This window comes from Heterodontus francisci, chromosome 10, assembly GCF_036365525.1.
Source record: "Heterodontus francisci isolate sHetFra1 chromosome 10, sHetFra1.hap1, whole genome shotgun sequence".
In the NCBI taxonomy this organism is placed as follows: Eukaryota; Metazoa; Chordata; class Chondrichthyes; order Heterodontiformes; family Heterodontidae; genus Heterodontus; species Heterodontus francisci.
Window position 1 is genome coordinate 9,333,675 of NC_090380.1, and position 25,126 is coordinate 9,358,800.

The following is a 25,126-nucleotide window of genomic DNA, read 5'->3' on the forward strand; positions in this document are numbered from 1 at the left end:
ACTCACCCCAACCCTCCGATAGTGCCCGGGGAAGAGGCAGCACTCACCCCAACCATCCAGTGGTGCCCGGGGAAGAGGCAGCACTCGCCCCAACCCTCCGATACTGTCCGGGAAATAGGCAGCACTCACCCCAACCCTCCGATATTGTTCGGGGAAGAGGCAGGACTCAACCCAACCCTCTGATCGTGCCAGGGAAAGAGGCAGGACTCAACCCAACCCTCTGATAGTGCTCGGGGAAGAGGCAGGACTCACCCCAACCCTCCGATAGTGCCCGGGGAAGAGGCAGGACTCAACCCAACCCTCCGATAGTGCCAGGGAAAGAGGCAGGACTCAGCCCAACCCTCTGATAGTGCCCAGGGAAGAGGCAGGAATCACCCCAACCCTCCGATTGTGCCCGGGGAAGAGGCAGCACTCACCCCAACCCTCCGATAGTGCCCGGGAGAGAGGCAGCACTCACCCCAAACTTCCGATACTGTCCGGGAAATAGGCTACACTAACCCCAGCCCTCCGATAGTGCCAGGGAAAGAGGCCGCACTCACCCCAACCCTCCAATAGTGTTCGGGGACGAGGCAGGACTCAACCCAACCCTCCAATAGTGTCCAGGAAATAGGCAGCACTCAACCCAACCCTCCAATAGTGTCCAGGAAATAGGCAGCACTCACCCCAACCCTCCAATAGTGCTCGGGAAATAGGCAGGACTCAACCCAACCCCCCGATAGTGCCATGGAAAGAGGCAGGACTCACCCCAACCCTCCGATAGTGCCCGGGGAAGAGGCAGCACTCACCCCACCCTCCGATAGTGCCCGGGAGAGAGGCAGCACTCACCCCAACCCTCCGATACTGTCCGGGAAATTGGCAGCACTCACCCAAACCCTCCAATAGTGCTCGGGGAAGAGGCAGGACTCAACCTAACCCTCCGATAGTGCCCAGGGAAGAGGCAGCACTCACCCCAACCCTCCAATAGTGCGCGGGGAAGAGGCAGGACTCAACCTAACCCTCCGATAGTGCCCAGGGAAGAGGCAGCACTCACCCCAACCCTCCAATAGTGCGCGGGGAAGAGGCAGCACTCACCCCAACCCTCCGATACTGTCCGGGAAATAGGCAGCACTCACCCCAACCCTCCGATAGTGCCAGGGAAAGAGGCATCACTCACCCCAACCCTTCAATAGTGCTCGGGGAAGAGGCAGGACTCAACCCAACCCTCCGATAGTGCCAGGGAAAGAGGCAGGACTCAACCCAACCCTCTGATAGTGCATATGGAAAGAGGCAGGACTCACGCCAACCCTCCGATAGTGCCCGGGGAAGAGGCAGCACTCACCCCAACCCTCCGATAGTGTTCGGGTACGAGGCAGGACTCAACCCAACCCTCTGATCGTGCCCGGGGAAGAGGCAGCACTCACTCCAACCCTCCGATAGTGCCCGGGGAAGAGGCAGCACTCACCTCAACCCTCCGATATTGTTCGGGGACGAGGCAGGACTCAACCCAACCCTCCGATAGTGCCAGGGAAAGAGGCAGGACTCAACCCAACCCTCTGATAGTGCCCAGGGAAGAGGCAGCACTCACCCCAACCCTCCAATAGTGCTCGGGGAAGAGGCAGGACTCAACCCAACCCTCCGATAGTGCCAGGGAAGGAGGCAGGACTCAACCCAACCCTCTGACAGTGCCCGGGGAAGAGGCAGCACTCACTCCAACCCTCCGATAGTGCCCTGGGAAGAGGCAGCACTCACCCCAACCCTCCGATATTGTTCGGGGAAGAGGCAGTACTCAACCCAACCCTCCGATAGTGCCAGGGAAAGAGGCAGGACTCAACCCAACCCTCCGATAGTGCCCAGGGAAGAGGCAGGAATCACCCCAACCCTCCGATTGTGCCCGGGGAAGAGGCAGCACTCACCCCAACCCTCCGATAGTGCCCGGGAGAGAGGCAGCACTCACCCCAAACCTCCAATAGTGCACGGGAAATAGGCAGAACTCACCCCAACCCTCCGATACTGTCCGGGAAATAGGCAGCACTCAACCCAACCCTCCAATAGTGTCCAGGAAATAGGCATCACTCAACCCAACCCTCTGATAGTGCATACGGAAAGAGGCAGGACTAACGCCAACCCTCCGATAGTGCCCGGGGAAGAGGCAGCACTCACCCCAACCCTCCGATAGTGCCCGGGAAATAGGCAGCACTCACCCCAACCCTCCAATAGTGCTCGGGAAATTGGCAGCACTCACCCCACCCTCCAATAGTGCTCGGGGAAGAGGCAGCACTCACCCGAACCCTCCGATACTGTCCGGGAAATAGGCAGCACTCACCCCAACCCTCCGATAGTGCCCGGGGAAGAGGCAGCACTCACCCCAACCCTCCGATAGTGTTCGGGTACGAGGCAGGACTCAACCCAACACTCCGATAGTGCCCGGGAAATAGGCAGCACTCACCCCAACCCTCCGATAGTGCCATGGAAAGAGGCAGTACTCATCACAACCCTCCGATAGTGCCATGGAAAGAGGCAGGACTCACCCCAACCCTCCGATAGTGCCCGGGGAAGAGGCAGCACTCACCCCACCCTCCGATAGTGCCCGGGAGAGAGGCAGCACTCGCCCCAACCCTCCGATAGTGTCCAGGAAATAGGCAGCACTCACCCAAACCCTCCAATAGTGCTCGGGGAAGAGGCAGGACTCAACCCAACCCTCCGAAAGTTCCCAGGGAAGAGGCAACACTCACCCCAACCCTCCGATAGTGCCTGGGAGAGAGGCAGGACTCACCCCAACCCTCCGATACTGTCCGGGGAAGAGGCAGCACTCACCCCAACCCTCCGATATTGTTCGGGGACGGGGCAGGACTCAACCCAACCCTCCGATAGTGCCAGGGAAAGAGGCAGGACTCAACCCAACCCTCTGATAGTGCCCAGGGAAGAGGCAGCACTCACCCCAACCCTCCAATAGTGCTCGGGGAAGAGGCAGGACTCAACCCAACCCTCCGATAGTGCCAGGGAAGGAGGCAGGACTCAACCCAACCCTCTGACAGTGCCCGGGGAAGAGGCAGCACTCACTCCAACCCTCCGATAGTGCCCTGGGAAGAGGCAGCACTCACCCCAACCCTCCGATATTGTTCGGGGAAGAGGCAGCACTCGCCCCAACCCTCCGATAGTGTCCAGGAAATAGGCAGCACTCACCCAAACCCTCCAATAGTGCTCGGGGAAGAGGCAGGACTCAACCCAACCCTCCGAAAGTTCCCAGGGAAGAGGCAACACTCACCCCAACCCTCCGATAGTGCCTGGGAGAGAGGCAAGACTCACCCCAACCCTCCGATACTGTCCGGGAAATCGGCAGCACTCACCCCAACTCTCCAATAGTGCTCGGGGAAGAGGCAGGACTCAACCCAACCCTCCGATAGTGCCAGGGAAAGAGGCAGGACACAACCCAACTCTCTGATAGTGCCCGGGAAGAGGCAGCACTCACTCCAACCCTCCGATAGTGTTCGGGGAAGAGGCTGGACTCACCCCAACCCTCCGATAGTGTTCGGGGAAGAGGCAGGACTCAACCCAACCCTCTGATAGTGCCGGGGAAGGAGCAGGACCAAACCCAACCCTCTGATAGTGCCCAGGGAAGAGGCAGGAATCACCCCATCCCTCCGATAGTGCCCGTGGAAGAGGCAGGACTCACCCCAACCCTCCGATAGTGTTCGGGGACGAGGCAGGACTCAACCCAACACACCAATAGTGCCCGGGGAAGCGGCAGGACTCACCCGAACCCTCCAATAGTGCACGGGAAATACGCAGAACTCACCCCAACCCTCCGATAGTGCCATGGAAAGAGGCAGCACTCACCCCAACCATCCGATAGTGTTCGGGGAAGAGCAGGACTCAGCCCAACCCTCCGATAGTACCAGGGAAAGAGGCAGGACTCAACCCAACCCTCTGATAGTGCATGCGGAAAGAGGCAGGACTCACGCCAACCCTACGATAGTGCCCGGGGAAGAGGCAGCACTCACCCCAACCCTCCGATAGTGCCAGGGAAAGAGGCAGCACTCACCCAAACCCTCCAATAGTGCTCGGGAAATTGGCAGCACTCACCCCAACCCTCCGATAGTGCCAGGGGAAGAGGCAGGACTCAACCCAACCCTCGGATAGTGCCCGGGGAAGAGGCAGCACTCACCCCAACCCTCCGATAGTGCCAGGGAAAGAGGCAGCACTCACCCCAAACCTCCAATAGTGCTCGGGGAAGAGGCAGGACTCAACCCAACCCTCTGATAGTGCCCGGGGAAGAGGCAGCACTCACTCCAACCCTTCGGTAGTGCCCGGGGATGAGGCAGCACTCAACCCAACCCTCCGATAGTGCCTGGGGAAGAGGCAGGACTCAACCCAACCCTCTGATAGTGCCCAAGTAAAAGGGCAGGACTCAACCCAACCCTCTGATACTGTCCGGGAAATAGGCAGCACTCACCCCAACCCTCCGATAGTGCCCAGGGTTGAGGCAGCACTCAAACCAATCCTCCGATAGTGCCCGGGGAAGAGTCGTGAACCACACCAACCCTTCGGTAGTGCCAGGGAAAGAAGGAGCACTCACCCCAACCCTCTGATAGTGCCCGTTAAATAGGCAGCCCTCACCCCAACCATCTGATAGTGACCGGGAAATAGGCAGCCCTCACCCCAACCATCCTATAGTGCCCGGGAAACAGACAGCACTCTCCCCAAGCCTCCGATACTGTCCGGGAAATAGGCAGCACTCACCCCAACCCTCCAATAGTGCTCGGGAAATATGCAGGACTCTCCCTAACCCTCTAATAATGCTCGAGGAAGAGGTAGGACTCAACCCAACCCTCCGATAGTGCCAGGGAAATAGGCAGCACTCAACCCAACCCTCTGATATTGCCCAGGGAAAGAGGCAGGACTCTCCCCAACCCTCCAATAGTGCCCGGGAAAGAGTCAGTACTCAACCCAACCCTCCGATAGTGTCCAGGAAATAGGCAGCACTCACCCCAACCCTCCAATAGTGCTTGGGGAAGAGGCAGGACTCAATCCAACCCTCCGATAGTGCCAGGGAGAGAGGCAGGACTCAACCTAACCCTCTGATAGTTCCCAGGGAAAGAGGCAGGACTCAACCCAACCCTCTGATGGTGCCCAGGGAAGAAACAGGACTCACCCCAACCCTCCGATACTGCCTGGGGAAGAGGCAGCACTCACCCCAACCCTCCGATAGTGCCCGGGAAATAGGCAGCACTCACCCCAACTGTACTGTTGGTGTTTGTACTGAAACGCTTTGAGGATTATGTACTGTTGGAGTTTGTACTGAAACACTTTGAGGATTATGTACTGTTGGTGTTTGTACTGAAACACTTTGAGGATTATGTACTGTTGGGGTTTGTACTGAAACACTTTGAGGATTATGTACTGTTGGTGTTTGTACTGAAACACTTTGAGGATTATGTACTGTTGGAGTTTGTACTGAAACACTTTGAGGATTATGTACTGTTGGGGTTTTTACTGAAACACTTTGAGGATTATGTACTGTTGGGGTTTTTACTGAAACACTTTGAGGATTATGTACTGTTGGGGTTTGTACTGAAACACTTTGAGGATTATGTACTGTTGGGGTTTTTACTGAAACACTTTGAGGATTATGTACTGTTGGGGTTTTTACTGAAACACTTTGAGGATTATGTACTGTTGGTGTTTGTACTGAAACACTTGGAGGATTATGTACTGTTGGGGTTTTTACTGAAACACTTTGAGGATTATGTACTGTTGGTGTTTGTACTGAAACACTGAGGATTATGTACTGTTGGTGTTTGTACTGAGACACTTTGAGGGTTATTTACTGTTGGAGTTTGTACTGAAACACTGAGGATTATGTACTGTTGGTGTTTGTACTGAAACACTTTGAGGATTATGTACTGTTGGTGTTTGTACTGAAACACTTTGAGGATTATGTACTGTTGGTGTTTGTACTGAGACACTTTGAGGATTATGTACTGTTGGTGTTTGTACTGAATCACTTTGAGGATTATGTACTGTTGGAGTTTGTACTGAAACGCTTTGAGGATTATGTACTGTTGGTGTTTGTACTGAAACACTTTGAGGATTATGTACTGTTGGAGTTTGTACTGAAACACTTTGAGGATTATGTACTGTTGGTGTTTGTACTGAATCACTTTGAGGATTATGTACTGTTGGAGTTTGTACTGAAACGCTTTGAGGATTATGTACTGTTGGTGTTTGTACTGAAACACTTTGAGGATTATGTACTGTTGGTGTTTGTACTGAAACACTTTGAGGATTATGTACTGTTGGGGTTTGTACTGAAACACTTTGAGGATTATGTACTGTTGGTGTTTGTACTGAAACACTTTGAGGATTATGAACTGTTGGTGTTTGTACTGAATCACTTTGAGGATTATGTACTGTTGGAGTTTGTACTGAAACGCTTTGAGGATTATGTACTGTTGGTGTTTGTACTGAAACACTTTGAGGATTATGTACTGTTGGTGTTTGTACTGAAACACTTTGAGGATTATGAACTGTTGGTGTTTGTACTGAAACACTTTGAGGATTATGTACTGTTGGAGTTTGTACTGAAACGCTTTGAGGATTATGTACTGTTGGTGTTTGTACTGAAACACTTTGAGGATTATGTACTGTTGGTGTTTGTACTGAAACACTTTGAGGATTATGTAGTGTTGGTGTTTGTACTGAGACACTTTGAGGATTATGTACTGTTGGTGTTTGTACTGAAACACTTTGAGGATTATGTACTGTTGGTGTTTGTACTGAAACACTTTGAGGATTATGTAGTGTTGGTGTTTGTACTGAAACACTTTGAGGATTATGAACTGTTGGTGTTTGTACTGAAACACTTTGAGGATTATGTACTGTTGGTGTTTGTACTGAAACACTTTGAGGATTATGTACTGTTGGTGTTTGTACTGAAACACTTTGAGGATTATGTACTGTTGGTGTTTGTACTGAAACACTTTGAGGATTATGTAGTGTTGGTGTTTGTACTGAGACACTTTGAGGATTATGTACTGTTGGTGTTTGTACTGAAACACTTTGAGGATTATGTACTGTTGGTGTTTGTACTGAAACACTTTGAGGATTATGTAGTGTTGGTGTTTGTACTGAAACACTTTGAGGATTATGAACTGTTGGTGTTTGTACTGAAACACTTTGAGGATTATGTACTGTTGGTGTTTGTACTGAAACACTTTGAGGATTATGTACTGTTGGTGTTTGTACTGAAACACTTTGAGGATTATGAACTGTTGGTGTTTGTACTGAAACACTTTGAGGATTATGTACTGTTGGAGTTTGTACTGAAACACTTTGAGGATTATGTACTGTTGGTGTTTGTACTGAAACACTTTGAGGATTATGTACTGTTGGTGTTTGTACTGAAACGCTTTGAGGATTATGTACTGTTGGAGTTTGTACTGAAAGACTTTGAGGATTATGTACTGTTGGGGTTTTTACTGAAACACTTTGAGGATTATGTACTGTTGGGGTTTTTACTGAAACACTTTGAGGATTATGTACTGTTGGTGTTTGTACTGAAACACTTTGAGGATTATGTACTGTTGGGGTTTTTACTGAAACACTTTGAGGATTATGTACTGTTGGGGTTTGTGCTGAAACACTTTGAGGATTATGTACTGTTGGTGTTTGTACTGAAACACTTTGAGGATTATGTACTGTTGGTGTTTGTACTGAAACACTTTGAGGATTATGTACTGTTGGAGTTTGTACTGAGACACTTTGAGGATTATGTACTGTTGGTGTTTGTACTGAAACACTTTGAGGATTATGTACTGTTGGTGTTTGTACTGAAACCCTTTGAGGATTATGTACTGTTGGTGTTTGTACTGAAACACTTTGAGGATTATGTACTGTTGGGGTTTTTACTGAAACACTTTGAGGATTATGTACTGTTGGTGTTTGTACTGAAAGACTTTGAGGATTATGTACTGTTGGGGTTTTTACTGAAACACTTTGAGGATTATGTACTGTTGGTGTTTGTACCGAAACCCTTTGAGGATTATGTACTGTTGGTGTTTTGTACTGAAACACTTTGAGGATTATGTACTGTTGGGGTTTGTACTGAAACACTTTGAGGATTATGTAGGGTTGGGGTTTGTACTGAAACACTTTGAGGATTATGTACTGTTGGGGGTTTTTACTGAAACACTTTGAGGATTATGTACTGTTGGTGTCTGTACTGAAACACTTTGAGGATTATGTAGGGTTGGGGTTTGTACTGAATCACTTTGAGGATTATGTACTGTTGGTGTTTGTACTGAAACACTTTGAGGATTATGTACTGTTGGGGTTTGTACTGAAACACTTTGAGGATTATGTACTGTTGGGGTTTGTACTGAAACACTTTGAGGATTATGTACTGTTGGGGTTTGTACTGAATCACTTTGAGGATTATGTAGGGTTGGGGTTTGTACTGAAACACTTTGAGGATTATGTAGGGTTGGGGTTTGTACTGAAACACTTTGAGGATTATGTAGGGTTGGGGTTTGTACTGAAACACTTTGAGGATTATGTAGAGTTGGGGTTTGTGCTGAAACACTTTGAGGATTATGTAGAGTTGGGGTTTGTACTGAAACTCTTTGAGGATTATTTACTGTTGGTGTTTGTACTGAAACACTTTGAGGATTATGTAGGGTTGGGGTTTGTACTGAAACACTTTGAGGATTATGTAGAGTTGGGGTTTGTGCTGAAACACTTTGAGGATTATGTCGGGTTGGGGTTTGTACTGACACTCGATGGGGATTGTGTAGTGTTGGGGTTTGTATTGACAGTCGATGGGGATAGTGCAATGCTGGGGTTTGTGCTCACACTCTATCGGACAGTAATCCTTTCTGTTCACCACCTGTAAAGACTTGGCAATGTCTTTAAAACAACCTCAGTCATGTTCCTGGGTACTGATCTAGCCATAACAAGCATTGATTTTTGCTGAACCGTTTGTCTTAGTCTGAGTATCTCATTTTGTGATGATTGGAGATATCGCACTGGATTGGTCATGAGTTCATCTGAGATTAGGCTGAGGTATTATTAGAACATAGAACATTAGAACATAGAACATTACAGCGCAGTACAGGCCCTTCGGCCCTCGATGTTGCACCGACCTGTGAAACCATCTGACCTACACTATTCCATTTTCATCCATATGTCTATCCAATGACCACTTAAATGCCCTTAAAGTTGGCGAGTCTACTACTGTTGTAGGCAGGGCGTTCCACGCCCCTACTACTCTCTGAGTAAAGAAACTACCTCTGACATCTGTCCTATATCTATCACCCCTCAACTTAAAGCTTTGTCCCCTCGTGCTTGCCATCATCATCCGAGGAAAAAGACTCTCACTATCCACCCTATCTAACCCTCTGATTATCTTATATGTCTCTATTAAGTCACCTCTTCTCCTCCTTCTCTCCAACGAAAACAACCTCAAGTCCCTCAGCCTTTCCTCGTAAGACCTTCCCTCCATACCAGGCAACATCCTGGTAAATCTCCTCTGCACCCTTTCCAAAGCTTCCACATCCTTCCTATAATGCGGTGACCAGAACTGCACGCAATACTCCAGGTGCGGCCGCACCAGAGTTTTGTACAGCTGCAGCATGACCTCGTGGCTCCGAAACTCGATCCCCCTACTAATAAAAGCTAACACACCATATGCCTTCTTAACAGCCCTATTCACCTGGGTGGCAACTTTCAGGGATTTATGTACCTGGACACCAAGATCTCTCTGCTCATCTACACTGCCAAGAATCTTCCCATTAGCCCAGTACTCTGCATTCCTGTTACTCCTTCCAACGTGAATCACCTCACACTTTTCCGCATTAAACTCCATTTGCCATCTCTCAGCCCAGCTCTGCAGCCTATCTATGTCCCTCTGTACCCTACAACATCCTTCGGCACTATCCACAACTCCACCGACCTTCGTGTCATCCGCAAATTTACTAACCCACCCTTCTACACCCTCATCCAGGTCATTTATAAAAATGACAAACAGCAGTGGCCCCAAAACTGATCCTTGCTGTACACCACTAGTAACTAAACTCCAGGATGAACATTTGCCATCAACCACCACCCTCTGTCTTCTTTCAGCTAGCCAATTTCTGATCCAAAGTACTAAATCACCTTCAATCCCATACTTCCGTATTTTCTGCAATAGCCTACCGTGGGGAACCTTATCAAACGCCTTACTGAAATCCATATACACCACATCCACGGCTTTACCCTCATCCACCTGTTTGGTCACCTTCTCAAAAAACTCAATAAGGTTTGTGAGGCACGACCTACCCTTCACAAAACCGTGCTGACTATCGCTAATGAACTTATTCTTTTCAAGATGAGTATAAATCCTATCTCTTATACCCTTTTCCAACATTTTACCCACAACCGAAGTGAGGCTCACAGGTCTATAATTACCAGGGCTGTCTCTACTCCCCTTCTTGAACAAGGGGACAACATTTGCTATCCTCCAGTCTACCGGCACTATTCCTGTCGACAATGACGACATAAAGATCAAGGACAAAGGCTCTGCAATCTCCTCCCTGGCTTCCCAGAGAATCCTAGGATAAATCCCATCTGGCCCAGGGGACTTATCTATTTTCACACTTTCCAAAATTGCTAACACCTCCTCCTTGTGAACCTCAATCCCATCTAGCCTAGTAGTCTGTATCTCAGTATTCTCCTCGACAACATTTTCTTTCTCTACTGTAAATACTGACGAAAAATATTCATTTAACGCTTCCCCTATCTCCTCTGATTCCGCACACAACTTCCCACTACTATCCTTGATTGGCCCTAATCTAACTCTAGTCATTCTTTTATTCCTGATATACCTATAGAAAGCCTTAGGGTTTTCCTTGATCCTATCCGCCAATGACTTCTCGTGTCCTCTCCTCGCTCTTCTTAGCTCTCCCTTTAGATCCTTCCTGGCTAGCTTGTAACTCTCAAGCGCCCTAACTGAGCCTTCACGTCTCATCCTAACATAAGCCGCCTTCTTCCTCTTGACAAGCGCTTCAACTTCTTTAGTAAACCACGGCTCCCTCGCTCGACAACTTCCTCCCTGCCTCACAGGTACATACTTATCAAGGACACGCAGTAGCTGCTCCTTGAATAAGCTCCACATTTCGATTGTGCCCATCCCCTGCAGTTTCCTTCCCCATCCTACGCATCCTAAATCTTGCCTAATCGCATCATAATTTCCTTTCCCCCAGCTATAATTCTTGCCCTGCGGTATATACCTGTCCCTGCCCATCGCTAAGGTAAACCTAACCGAATTGTGATCACTATCACCAAAGTGCTCACCTACATCTAAATCTAACACCTGGCCGGGTTCATTACCCAGTACCAAATCCAATGTGGCATCGCCCCTGGTTGGCCTGTCTACATACTGTGTCAGAAAACCCTCCTGCACACACTGGACAAAAACTGACCCATCTAAATTACTCGAACTATAGTATTTCCAGTCAATATTTGGAAAATTAAAGTCCCCCATAACAACTACCCTGTTACTCTCGCTCCTGTCGAGAATCATCTTTGCTATCCTTTCCTCTACATCTCTGGAACTATTCGGAGGTCTATAGAAAACTCCCAACAGGGTGACCTCTCCTCTCCTGTTTCTAACCTCGGCCCATACTACCTCAGTAGACAAGTCCTCAAACGTCCTTTCTGCCGCCGTAATACTCTCCTTGATTAACAATGCCACACCCCCCCCCTCTTTTACCATCTTCTCTGTTCTTACTGAAACATCTAAATCCCGGAACCTGCAACATCCATTCCTGTTCCTGCTCTACCCATGTCTCCGAAATGGCCACAACATCGAGATCCCAGGTACCAACCCATGCTGCAAGCTCACCCACCTTATTCCGGATGCTCCTGGCGTTGAAGTAGACACACTTTAAACCAAGTTCTTGCTTGCCAGTGCCCTCTTGCATCCTTGTAATCTTATCCCTGACCTCACTACTCTCAACATCCTGTACACTGGAACTACAATTTAGGTTCCCATCCCCCTGCTGAATTAGTTTAAACCCCCCCGAAGAGCACTAGCAAATCTCCCCCCCAGGATATTGGTACCCCTCTGGTCCAGGTGAAGACCATCCTGTTTGTAGAGGTCCCACCTACCCCAGAAAGAGCCCCAATTATCCAGGAAACCAAAACCCTCCCTCCTACACCATCCCTGCAGCCATGTGTTCAACTCCTCTCTCTCCCTATTCCTCGCTTCGCTAGCACGTGGCACGGGCAACAACCCAGAGATAACAACTCTGTTTGTTCTCGCTCTAAGCTTCCACCCTAGCTTCCTGAATTTCTGCCTTAAATCCCCCTCTCTCTTCCTACCTATGTCGTTGGTGCCTATGTGGACCACGACTTGGGGCTGCTCCCCCTCCCCCTTAAGGATCCCAAAAACACTATCCGAGACATCACGAACCCTGGCACCTGGGAGGCAACACACCAACCGTGAGTCTCTCTCGTTCCCACAGAACCTCCTATCTGTTCCCCTAGCTATGGAGTCCCCAATGACTAATGCTCTGCTCCTCTTCCCCCTTCCCTTCTGAGCAATAGGGACAGACTCTGCGCCAGAGACCTGTACCCCATTGCTTACCCCTGGTGAGTCGTCCCCCCCAACAGTATCCAAAACGGTATACCTGTTGTTGAGGGAAACCGTCACAGGGGATCCCTGCACTGCCTGCTGGTTCCCTCTCCTTCCCCTGACGGTAACCCATCTACCTACTTCTTTTACCTGAGGTGTGACTACCTCCCCATAACCCCTCTCAATAACCCCCTCCGCCTCTCGAATGATCCGAAGTTCATCCAGCTCCAGCTCCAGTTCCCTAACGCGGTTCTCGAGGAGCTGGAGTTGGGTGCACTTCCCGCAGATGCAGCAGCAGGGACACTCTTGGCGACCCTGACCTCCCACATTCTGCAGGAGGAACATACAACTGCCTTAACCTCCATTCCCACTATTCTAAATTCCCAACAAATCTACTGAAAACCAAAAAAAAAGTCAAAACTTGTTAGCTTCGCAATCCGACGGACAGAACTTTTTTTTTTGGGTTAGAGGAGGAGGATTGGTGGGAGACACTACCCGAGTAGTGTTTCGGGTAAAGCAACCGCCCAAATATGTAACCTCACTTACCCAGTAGTCCCACGTGCGCTCCGCCTATACACGAGAAATGCTCTGCTCCCGCTGTTCTCTCTCTCTCTCTGTGGCTTCCGATTTCTTGGCGCGCTTTTCAAAGCACTGCTCCCGCTGTTCTCTCTCTCTCTCTTGGTCTCTATTGTAGCTCTTGGTCTCTTCGTCTTGGTACAAAGTATACGAAAATGACCACACACAAAGGAACATGAGTCAGCCTTTTAGCCCCTTTACTCTGATCCGCCATTCGATGAGATCCTGGCTGATCTGCAACTATTTTTGTCTTTTATATCCTTTCATGTCTTTGTTTAACAAAATCTCAGATTTAAAATTAACTATTGATCTAGCTTCAGTTGCTGCTTGAGGCAGAGAATTCCAAACTTCTACATCCTTTTTGTGTAGAAGTGTTTCCTAATTTCACTCCTGAAAGGTCTGGCTCTAATTTTTGACTCTGCCTCCCCAGTCAATGGAAATAGTTTCTCCCAATCTCCCCCGTTTGTTCCCCCTACTATCTTGAATACTGTGTTCAGATCAGCCCTTAACTTTCTAAATTCCAGGGAATACAACCCGGGTTTGTGTAATCTCTCCTTGTAACTTAACCCTTGGGGTCCAGGTATCATTCTGGTAAATCTACACTGCACTCTTTCCAACTCCAATATATCCTTTCCTCAGGTGTGGTGCTCTGAACTGCTCACAGTAACTGCAGGTCTGCTCTAACCAGGGTTTTGTATAGCTGTAAAATAACTTCTACTCTCTTGTATTCTAGTTCTATACATATGAAGGCCAGCATTCCAGGAACCATTTTGATTATTTTCTGCACCTGTTCATGACCATGGCGACACCTCTACCAATCAGAGTTCACTTGCCAACCAATCAGCACTCTATTCTCATATAGTGCAAAGTTGTTGTTTTCCCTTACATTGGCATTCTTGAGGATTGTCCTGATGAGTGCAAGACGAAAAGCTTTGACAATTGTTATGTGTAAAGACAGTTATCTGCTATATGATCCCGTACGCCTTTTAGACAGCATCATCTACTTGTCCCGCCTAATTCATCTCTGCCACAGTCAGGGGCTGGCCCAGAACCATCTTGAAAGCAAGAGTTAGGGAGACAATTACTCTGCATCCACCCTGTACTGTACTGACCCCTAATATTCCCAGTGCTGAAAATTAGTCTAAAAATAGACTGTGACCACCAAGATCCTAGGGTCTTCAAAGAATTGTTTGCAGAGATAGTAAAGGCATTAGATGTGATCTTGCAAAATTCCCTAGATTCTGGAAAGGTCCTAGCGGATTGGAAAATAGCGAATGTAACTCCTGTGTTCAAGAAAGGAGGGAGATAGAAACCAGTTAGCTTAACATCTATCATAGGGAAAATGCTAGAATCCATGATTATAGATATGATCCAGGTTATAGCAGGGCACTTTGAAAATCTTAATGCAATCAGGCAGAGCTAACATGCTTTTGTGAATGTTCAACGAATTTATTAGAGTTCTTTGAGGGAGTAACAAACAATGTGGATAAAGGGGAACCTGTAGATGTGGACAACCGATCTTTGCTCGTAGTCTGAAGATACCTCATCTGCTGACGGAGGTCAAAGGCTTTGATGAGATCTATGAAAGCAACGTAGAGGGGCATCTGTTGTTCGCGGCATTTCTCCTGTCGCTGGCGAAGGGAGAACAGCATGTCAATGGTGGATCTCTCTGCTCGAAAGCCACACTGTGTCTCAGGGTAGACACGCTCAGCCAGCTTCTGGAGTCTGTTTAAAACGACTCAAGCGAAGACTTTCCCCACTATGCTGAGCAGGGAGATTCCATGGTAGTTGTTGCAGTCACCGCGGTCACCCTTGTTCTTATAGAGGGTGATGATATTGGCATCACGCATGTCCTGTGGTACTGCTCCCTCGTCCCAGCACAGGCAAAGCAGTTCAAGGAGTGCTGAGAGTATAGCAGGCTTGGCACTCTTGATTATTTCAGGGGTAATTCCGTCCTTCCCAGGTGGCTAGAGAATCAATGATCACTGAGTTCCAATTTTGTTGGCTGTACGTCTAGCTCATCCATGACTGGCAGAGACTGGGCTTCATTGAGGGCGCTCTCAGTGACAACATTTTCCCTGGAGTACAGTTCTAGGTAGTGCTCCACCCAGCGGTCCATTTGCTTGCATTGGTCAGTGATTGTGACCCCTGATTTCGACTTGAGGGGGGCGATCTTCTTGATGGTTGTCCCAACCTTAATGCCTTAAAGCTCTTAATGCCATCATGCATTCCTCTGATGTTTGCGGTGTCAGAAGCCAGCTGAATGTGACTGCATAGGTTTTGCCAGTAGTCATTTGCGCAGCGCCTGGCTGTTCTTTGTGCAGCACTTCTGGCTGCTTTAAGTGCTACGGATGTTAACTCGCTGGGGGCTTTCTTGTAGTTCAACAGTGCAATGCGCTTAACGGCTATGACAGGTTCCAGCTCTTCATTATGAGATTGAAACCAGTCTTCATTCCTCTTCACACGTTTGCCATAGGTGGTCAAAGCTGACTCATAGATGGCATCTCTGATGTGGGCCCACTTGGTCTCTGCATCCCCTGTATAGGAGTGTTTTGAAGGGCTTTTTCAAGTGAATTTAGAAACTTATGTAACAGCTGTGGATAAGAAATTCTGTTAGTGTTGATGCCCTTCTGCTTGGAGTGATGCAGCTTCTTTGGTTTGAGTCTAACTTTACTGCACACCAGGGAGTGGTCGGTGTCGCAGTCCGCACTGTGGAAGCTGCGTGTGATTTGAACGCTGTTTATGGAGGCTCGCCTTGTGACGATGAGGTCTAGCTGGTGCCAACGACGTGATCTTGGGTGCCTCCAATAAACCTGGTGACAGGGTTTAGTATGAAAGAACGAGTTGGTGATGCAGAGGTTGTGATAGGTACACAACTCAAGCAGTCTCTGTCCATTCTCTTTCATCCTTCCAATGCCATAGCGCCCAAGGCAGGAGGGCCATGAGTCATGGTCGACCCCAACCCTGGCATTAATGTCCCCCAGCAGGAACAAATGTTCGGTGTTGGGAATGCTACTAATGATGTTATGGAGTTCCTCGTAGAATTGGTCTTTAACTTCAGGTGGGGAGCAGAGTTTTGGAGCATAGATGCTGAGTAGGTGTACTGGACCAGAGGCGGTGAGCAGTTGGATGGATAGTATGAGTTCCGAGCCATTTGAAGGTGGCTTGAAGACTACCAGCAAAGATCGGATGTCCACCAAAGCTACGAAGTATCATCACCTCATTCCATGACAATATGAAATGCACAATTCAGCATACGGTGCCTCATCAGACCCCTTTCCTATCCTGAGTGAAACAGGGCTGTGTTCTCGCACCCACCCTGTTTGGGATCTTCTTCTCACTGCTGCTCTCACATGCGTTCAAGTCTTCAGAAGAAAGAATTTTCCTCCACACAAGATCAGATTGTTCAAGGTTGTTCAACCTTGCCTGTCTTCGAGCAAAGACCAAAGTACCGAAGGTCCTCATCAGGGAACTCCTCTTTGCTGACGATGCTGCATTAACATCCCACACTGAAGAGTGTCTGCAGAGACTCATTGACAGGAATGCAGCTGCCTGCAACGAATTTGGCCTAACCATCAGCCTCAAGAAAACGAACATCATGGGACAGGACATCAGAAATGCTCCATCCATCAATATCGGCGACCACGCTCTGGAAGTGGTTCAAGAGTTCACCTACCTAGGCTCAACTATCACCAGTAGCCTGTCTCTTGATGCAGAAATTAACAAACGCATGGGAAAGGCATCCACTGCTATATCCAGACTGGCCAAGAGGGTGTGGGAAAATGGTGCACTGACATGGAACACAAAAGTCCAAGTGTATCAAGCCTGTGTCCTCAGTATCTTGCTCTACAGCAGCGAGGCCTGGACAATGTATATCAGCCAAGAGCGACGTCTCAACTCATTCCATCCTTGGCATCAGGTGGCAGGACCGTATCTCCTCAAGGCGGCCAACATCCCCTGCATATACACCCTACTGAGCCAGCGGCGCTTGAGATGGCTTGGCCATGTGAGCCGCATGGAAGATGGCAGGATCCCCAAGGACACATTGTACAGCGAGCTCATCACTGGTAGCAGACCCACCGGCCGTCCACGTCTCCGCTTTAAAGACGTCTGCAAACATGACATGAGGTCCTGTGACATTGACCACAAGTCAAGGGAGTCAGTTGCCAGTGATCGCCAGAGCTGGCAGACAGCCATAAAGGCGGGGCTAAAGAGTGACGAGTCGAAGAGACTTCGCAGTTGGCAGGAAAAAAGACAGAAACGCAAGGGGAGAGCCAACTGTGTAATAGCCTCGACAACCAATTTTAATCTGTCGCGCCTGTGGACGAGTCTGTCACTCTAGAATTGGCCTTTATAGCCACTCCAGGCACTGCTTCACAAACCACTGACCACCTCCAGGCACTTACCCATTGTCTCTTGAGACAAGGAGGCCAAAGAAAGTAGATGTGGAGTACTTGGATTTATAAAAGATGTTCGATAAGGTGCCACATCAAAGGTTACGACAAAAAATAAGAACACATGGTGCAGGGGGTAACATATTTGCATGGATAGAGGACTGGTTAGCTAACAGGAAACAGGGAGAGAGATAAATAGGTCTTTTTTGGTTTGGCAATCTGTAACCAGTGGAGTGTCACAGGGATCAGTGCTGGGGCCTCAACGATTTACGACCTGTATTAATGATTTGGATGTATGGACCGAATGTATAGTAACTAAATTTGCAGGTGACACAAAGATAGGTAGGGAGGTAAGTTAATGAGAGGAGGTAAAGAGTCTACAAAGGGATATAGACAGGAACAGTGTGTGGGCAAAAATTTGGCAGATGGAGTAGGAAGAATAGGAAAGCAGAATATTATTTAAAGGGAGAGAGAGACTGCAGAACTCTACAGATCTGGCTGTCCTGGTACATGAATCACAAAAGGTTAGCATGCAGGTACAGCAGGTGATTAGGAAGACAAATAGATTGTTGTCGTTTATTCCGAGGGGAATTGAATATAAAAGTAGGGAAATTTTGCTACAGCTTTGGGCCTTGGTGAAACCACATCTGGATTACTGTGTACAGTTTTGATCTCCTTACTTAAGAAAGGATAAAATTGCATTAGAAGCAGTTCAGAGGTTCACTTGACTGATTCCCGGGATGAAGGGGATATCCTACAAGGAAAGGTTAGATAGGTTGGGTCTGTATCCATTGGAATTAGAAGAATGAGAGGTGATGTCATTGAAACATAGAAGATGCTGAGGGGACTTGACAGAGTGGATGCCAGAAAGATATTTGCACTTACGGGTGAGACTAGAACGAGGGGACACACTTTTTTAAAAAAAGGGGTCTTCCTTTTAAGACAGAGCTGAGAAGTTTTTTTTTTCTCCCAGGGCCATTAGTCTGTGGAATTTGCTTCCTGAGAGAGGCTGAGTTAGATAAATTCTTGATGGACAAGGGAGTCAAATGTTATGGGTTGGGGGGCTGCGGGCAGACAGGAAAGTGGAGTTGAGACTACAACCAGATCAGCCATGATCTTATCAAATGGCAGAGCAGGCTCGAGGGGCCGAATGGCCTACTCCTGCTCCTAGTTTGCATGTTTGTATGTAAAGATTTAATTATAAAGGAAGACATAGATCATTCTCAAATATTAATCGATCTGATCTTTAAAGCACTTACTAGACTGCGGGGGTTAAAATTGGAAATGTATTGTCTTTATTATGATAATTCTGGTCCTGTAGCGAATGCTATACTTTTTCTTATGTATTAGAACTTTTTAATGGCATTTTAAGCTGTTTATTTCCATACACAGCTGTAAATTCTGTTGTCGTCAATGTTACCAATAGCAGCAACGTCCCAGCTCCTTTGTAGGATGTTTTGCCATGAGTTTGTCCACTGACATTCAGCTCTCCTGTCAGCTGTGAGGGAGCAGCAGATCCTGCAAAAGGAGAAACGAGCTCAACTGCTCTACGAGAAACAGATGGAAGAGCGATGGAAAAAGCTGGAAGAACAGCGTCAGCGAGAAAAGCAGAGGAGAGCAGCTGTTGAGGAAAAAAGGAGGCAGAAGCTTGAAGAAGAGAAGGTGAGTCCTTTGGTGTTGGAGCATTATTTATTTAATGTTTGGATTCAAAGTTTTTTTTCTCAATTCCTTACAAGCTACCGAGCTTGTTGATTGAAATGCTGGAGAGGGTTGATGAGTGAGGTGCGATGGATGATGTTGATATAGATGTTCAAAAGACATTTAAAGTAGTACCACATAATAGACCTGTTAACAAGCCTATGTGATTAAAGTGACAATGGCAGCATCAACACAAAATTGGGACAGTAGTGTTAGACTGTTATTTTCCAACTAGAGGGAAGTGGACAGTGGTGTTCCCTAGGGGGTATTAGAACAACTGCTCTGTTTGATGTATATTAATGACCTGGATGTGGCATAATTTCAAAGTTGACTGAAGTTACAAAGCTTGGAAATGTAGTATACATAAAAGAACAGACTTTAAGAAGACATTAACAGGCTGGTGAAATGGACACACACATGGAAGATGAAATTTAATGCAGAGCAGTATGAAGGGATGCATTTAGGAAGAAAAGATGAGGAGCAGCAATGTACATTAAGTACAATTTTGAAGGGAATGCAGGAACAGAGACCTGGGGGTTCACGTATACAAATCTGTGAATGTTGCAGGACAAGTTCATGACACTATTATAAAAGGTATGTGGGATCCTTGGTTTTATTAATAGAGGCATAGGGGAATTTTAATCCCCCGCCCAGAAATAAATAGGTGGGTTTGGGTCAGATAGGATGTTAAAAATCTCAAACACAAAACCAACCCGCCCACTTCTGCTTTTAACAGAGGTGGTACAAGGTAACCAAGGTTACAGGGTGACAAGTAGCAAGTAACATTCCTGCCACACCAGAAAGAGACAGTGTAACCATCTCCCCTTGATAGTCAATGTCATTACCACCGCTGAATCCCCCACTATCATTGGGGGATACCATTGACCAGAAACTGAACTGGATCAGCCATATAAATACTGTTGCTACAAGAGCAGGTCAGAGGCTGGGAATTCTGCAGCGAGTAACTCACCTCCTGACTCCCCAAAGCCTGTCCACCATCTACAAGGCACAAGTCAGGAGTGCGATGGAACACTTGCCTGGATGGGTGCAGCTCCAACAACACTCAAGAAGCTTAACACCTTCCAGGACAAAGCAGCCTGCTTGATTGTCACCCCATCCACAAACATTCACTCCCTCCACCACCGACGCACAGTGGCAGCAGTGTGCACCATCTACAAGATGCACTGCAGCAATGCACCAAGGCTCCTTAGACAGCACCTTCCAAACTCGCAACGTCTACCAACTAGAAGGACAAGGGCAGCACATACATGGGAACATCACCACCTCCAAGTTCCCCTCCAAGTCACACACCATCCTGACTTGGAACTATATCACCGTTCCTTCACTGGGTCAAAATCCTGGAACTCCCTTCCTAACAGCACTGTGGGTGTACCTACCCCACATGGATTGCAGCGGTTCAAGAAGGCAGCTCACCACCACCTTCTCAAGGGCAATTAGGGATGGGCAATAAATGCTGGCCTTGTCAGTGACACTTACATCACAGGAACGAATAAAAATAAAAATCTGCTTCCAGGAGGGTTGCTCATTTAAATATTCAATAGCATTGTGTGTCATGCACTTTAGCCCCACTGTAAATTTAACCCTGGCCAAATGACTGGATTTCCCAGGCCTTGGGGGAAGCTAGCAGGTGAAAGGAGGTCAGGTTAGCTGAATCCAGCAGCTATGTGCCTTTCCAGTACTGCTTGTGGGCAAGGAGGAGCAGGAGCACAATGTCCCATTGAACCACCATCTTCCTCTGACCTTTCGGATCCTTGTCCCCTACCCCTGACTCTTCCAATCTTTCTCCCAACCCCAGCCTTCCATTTCTCCCAACATCGGCCTCTGATCTGACCCCAACCCACACTGCTGCATCCTCCGATCGCTCCCCTAACCTCTCAATCTGGCTAACTGCTGTCAGGAAATGGAAGCAATAAATGCTAATTAGGTCCTGTCATTTATTCCTTTTGTTTTATCTCCAGTAGCTTGTGAGTTTTTTCTTTTGTTTCCAAGCTGGGAGACTGTAACTTACTATTACTTTAGCTAACTAAATGAATAATTAATTGACTAATTAGCTAAATACATGACAGGGATGGTGGTGTGCCATGACTCTAACATCTGAGAATCTGTGGAATGTATTGCAGTCTAGACAACCATATCTGCACCTTGAGCAACTTCGGCACCGAGTTGCTGAGCTGGAGTCTGAGCTGCTAACATTGCGGAGCATCAGGGAGGGGGAGAGTTACCTGGACACTTTGTTCTGGGAGGTAGTCACACCCCTTAGGTGAGGTAGAACGTGAGTTGATCAATGGTCAGGGACAGGAGGCTGTGACTGTGAGTCAGGCAGGTCTGGAGATTCAGCATGTCATGTTGGAGGAGACCAACAGGAACACAATGTTTGCTACCTGTGTGGATGAAAACAAGGAGTGCAGGGTGATGAGCAAACTGACCGTGGCAGCACAGTGAAGGAAACCATTCCAGTGGGGGGGGGGAGTGAAAAGGAATGTGGTATGTTAGGAGACAGTATAGTCAGGGGAATAGATACTGTTCTCTGCAGCCATGACCAGGAGCTTGAAGGTTGTGTTGTCTCCTCGGTGCCAGCGTTAAGGACATCTCCTCATGGCTGGAGACAAACCTGAAGTGAGAGGGGGAGGATCCAGTTGTCGTGGTCCACGTAGAACCAACGACATAGGTAGAACTTGGAACGATGATCTGCTGAGAGAGTTTGAGGTGTTAGAGTCCAAATTAAAACACAGAATCTCAAAGGTGATAATCTCTGGATTATTAGCCACGTACCAATCGGCATCAGGTCAAGCAGATTAGAGAGTTAAACACGTGGATCAAAGAGTGATGTGGGAGAAATGGGTCTCAATTCATGGGGCACTGGCACCAGTACTGGGGAAAGAGGGAGCTGTTCCATTGGGATGGGCTCCACTTAAACCGGGCTGGGACCAGTGTCCTGGTGAATCATACAACTTGGGCTATGGATCGGGCCTGAAACTAAAAGAGTGGGGGTAGGGGAGGGTAGTGGTTAGGCAAAGGGCGATTTAGAAATCTGAAGAGAAAAGTCAAGCCAAAAGAACAGTGTAGCTATGTGGGTAAAGACAAGCAGAGTGGCACAGGAAGGAATAGAGTTTCTAATGGTAATAGTGCACCAGCGAGTAAGGATAGTCATGAAAAAATAAAATTAAAGGCTCCTTCTCTGAATGTGCAAAATGATTTGTAATAATATAGATGCACGAGCAGCACAAAGAGAGAGAAATAGTTTAAACCTAATCGCCATTACAGAGACATGGAGCAGGATTTTGCTCTTTGGGTCAGGGCTGTCATCAGCAGTGATTTGCCCCAAATTGGCCAATTAGTGGCCAGAGGGTGAGCTCACCATCCAATTAAGGATGGCAGGCAGGCTCTCGAAGCTGAAGGCCCTCAGCATCCGGGCCACCATTGTGGAGAGGGAGCCATCCAGAGGGTGGCCTCTCCAGAGGGCGGCCTGCAGCTGCAGCTGAAGCCAGGCAGATGAAGAGGGCCTGAAAGCCTGCCTGGAGTGTTGGCCCCTGGTTTGCCACCGGGAGGCTGCCTCCAGGTTGCTGGCCTAGTCCCTGACTCCTCAAGTAGCCCGGAGGCTGAATGGAAAATTCCAGTCAGCCTCTGACAATAGGCCTTGAACTAGGTTAATTGCCTACCCACTTCTTGTGGATGGGTAGCCCTGCTGACCGCCCCCCACAAATCCTGCCTCCAGGAAAATGGCCCATGTATGGGATGGTGCTGGCAAACCTGCATACTGGCAGCGCAAGCATTTGCACTCACCCGCCTCCGTGCCTGACTCCATCAGGGGCTAAAAATCCTGCCTATGGTTACAAGGTGACCAAGGTTGGAAAATAAATATTCCAGGTTAAACAACATTTCAAAAAACAGACAGAATGGAAAAGGAGGAAGAGTAGCTCTGATAATAAGGGATGACATAAGAACATTCGTGCGACAGGATCTTGCCTCCGAAGATCAGGGCGAAGAATCAATATGGGTGGAAATTCGGAATAACAATGGTCAGAAAACGCTGGTGGGAGTAGTTTATTGACCCTTGAACGGTAATTATACTGTTGGACAAAGTGTTAAACAAGAAATTATTGGAACTTGTAATAATGCCAATGTGATAACCATGGGGAACTTTACTGTTCATATTGACTGGACAAATCAAATTGGTAAATGTAGTCTGGAAGATGAATTTGTAGAATGCTTTCACAACAGTTTCCTGGCACCAACATTGTGAAACCAACTAGGGATAAAGCTATTTTAGATCTAATATTGTGTAGTGAAGCAGGTAGATCTTTTATACATCTGAGAGGGCAGACAGAGCCTCACTTGAACACCTCGTCTGAAAAATGGCATCTCTAACTGTGCAGCACACCCTCATCAGTATTGACCCAATAGACTATATTCTCAAGGTTATTGTAGGGTTTGAACCCACAATGGTCTGACTCAGAGGTAACTATGCTACCAGTGGAGCTAAACTGACAAAAGAGTAAAAGCTTGCATTAAAAACATGTTGACAGATCAAAATTAAAAATAAATGAACATGCTTTTAAGATCTCCATTCTCCAACTCCAGGTGGGCAAACAGAGTTTGACACATTTTATTTTCTTAATTCCTGGGATGTGGGTGTTGCAGACAAGGCCGGGATTTATTGTCTTCCCCTAGCTGCCCAGCAAAGGTGATGGTGAGCCTTTTGTAGCAATTTGATACAACTGAGTGTTTCACTTGGCCAGCTCAGTCAGGCAGGTTAGCGTAGACCAGAGTCACATCTTGTAGAGAGTGGGTAAGGACAGCAGATTTCCTCCTCTGAAAGACATTAGGGAACCTGTTGGGCTCTTTAATGACAATCTACCAGCTTCATGGTCACTTTTACTGATACCAACTTTGCATTTCCAGAATTTTAGAAACTGAATTCAAATTCACATATTCTATAAGTCAGGATGCAGTCCAGTACCGTACCCTGTACACATACTGGAGAGGTCACAGAGGAGTTGACAGTCTTCCTCATATCTTCCAATGTGCCCAAAGGGCTAGCTATATTGGACATCGTAGCAGATTAAGATCAGCCTTGATCCAGACTCTACAAAACTACATTTTAGCACTCGCCTGTCCAGCTTGCCTTGGATTAAAAACAGAAATGCTGGAAATATTGAGCAGGTCAAGCAGCATCTGTGGAGAGAGAAAGAGTTAACGTTTCAGATCTGTGGCCTTTCCTCAGAACCTGCCTCAGAGCCAGGCTTGACTAAGTGATCATCTTTGATATACCATCAGGGGTTTCTGTTGCTAGATGTGGCTGATGACCTGATCCATTTAAGTCCAGATATTGTAGACTCTAGACTACAGCACTTTCTGTACCAGAAGTAAATCGACTGTTTCCTCTGCAGTTCCACTAAAAGCTAGCAAACAGCAACAAAAACTAATTGAAGAGGCTACTGGAATTGGCCTTTATCTGAAAGGGGCTGGAATACAAAGGGCTGGAAGTTATGTTACAGTTGTATAAATTTCGGCTTAGACCATATCTGGGGGACTGCGTTCAGCTCTGGGCATCACACCTCGGGAAGGATAAATTAACCTTGGAGGGGGTGTAGAACAGATTCACCAGAATGATCACACAGCTGAAAGGGTTAAATTGTGAGAACTAGTTGCATAGACTAGGTTTGTATTCCCCTGTGTACAGAAGATTAAAGGGTGATCTAATCAAAGTGTTTACAATGATTAAAGGAGGTTATTTGGGTAGATGGGAGATAAATTATTTCCTTTGATGCAGGAATCCAGAACAAGAGGGCAGAACCTTAAAATTAAAGCCAGGCTGTTCAGGAAGCACTTCTTCACAAAAAGTGTA

At 47.5% G+C, this 25,126-nt stretch overlaps 1 protein-coding gene across 5 annotated transcripts in view; it reads left to right on the plus strand.

The window, feature by feature from the left end:
- Window positions 1-25,126, plus strand: part of LOC137374078 (MAP7 domain-containing protein 2-like) — a 235,357-nt gene that overhangs the window by 72,317 nt on the left and 137,914 nt on the right. For all 5 annotated transcript variants that reach the window (XM_068039827.1, XM_068039828.1, XM_068039831.1 and 2 more), the window contains exon 4: window positions 19,058-19,221. In XM_068039827.1, coding sequence (XP_067895928.1) covers window positions 19,058-19,221 — 164 coding nt within the window. The remainder of the gene's footprint in view (window positions 1-19,057; window positions 19,222-25,126) is intronic.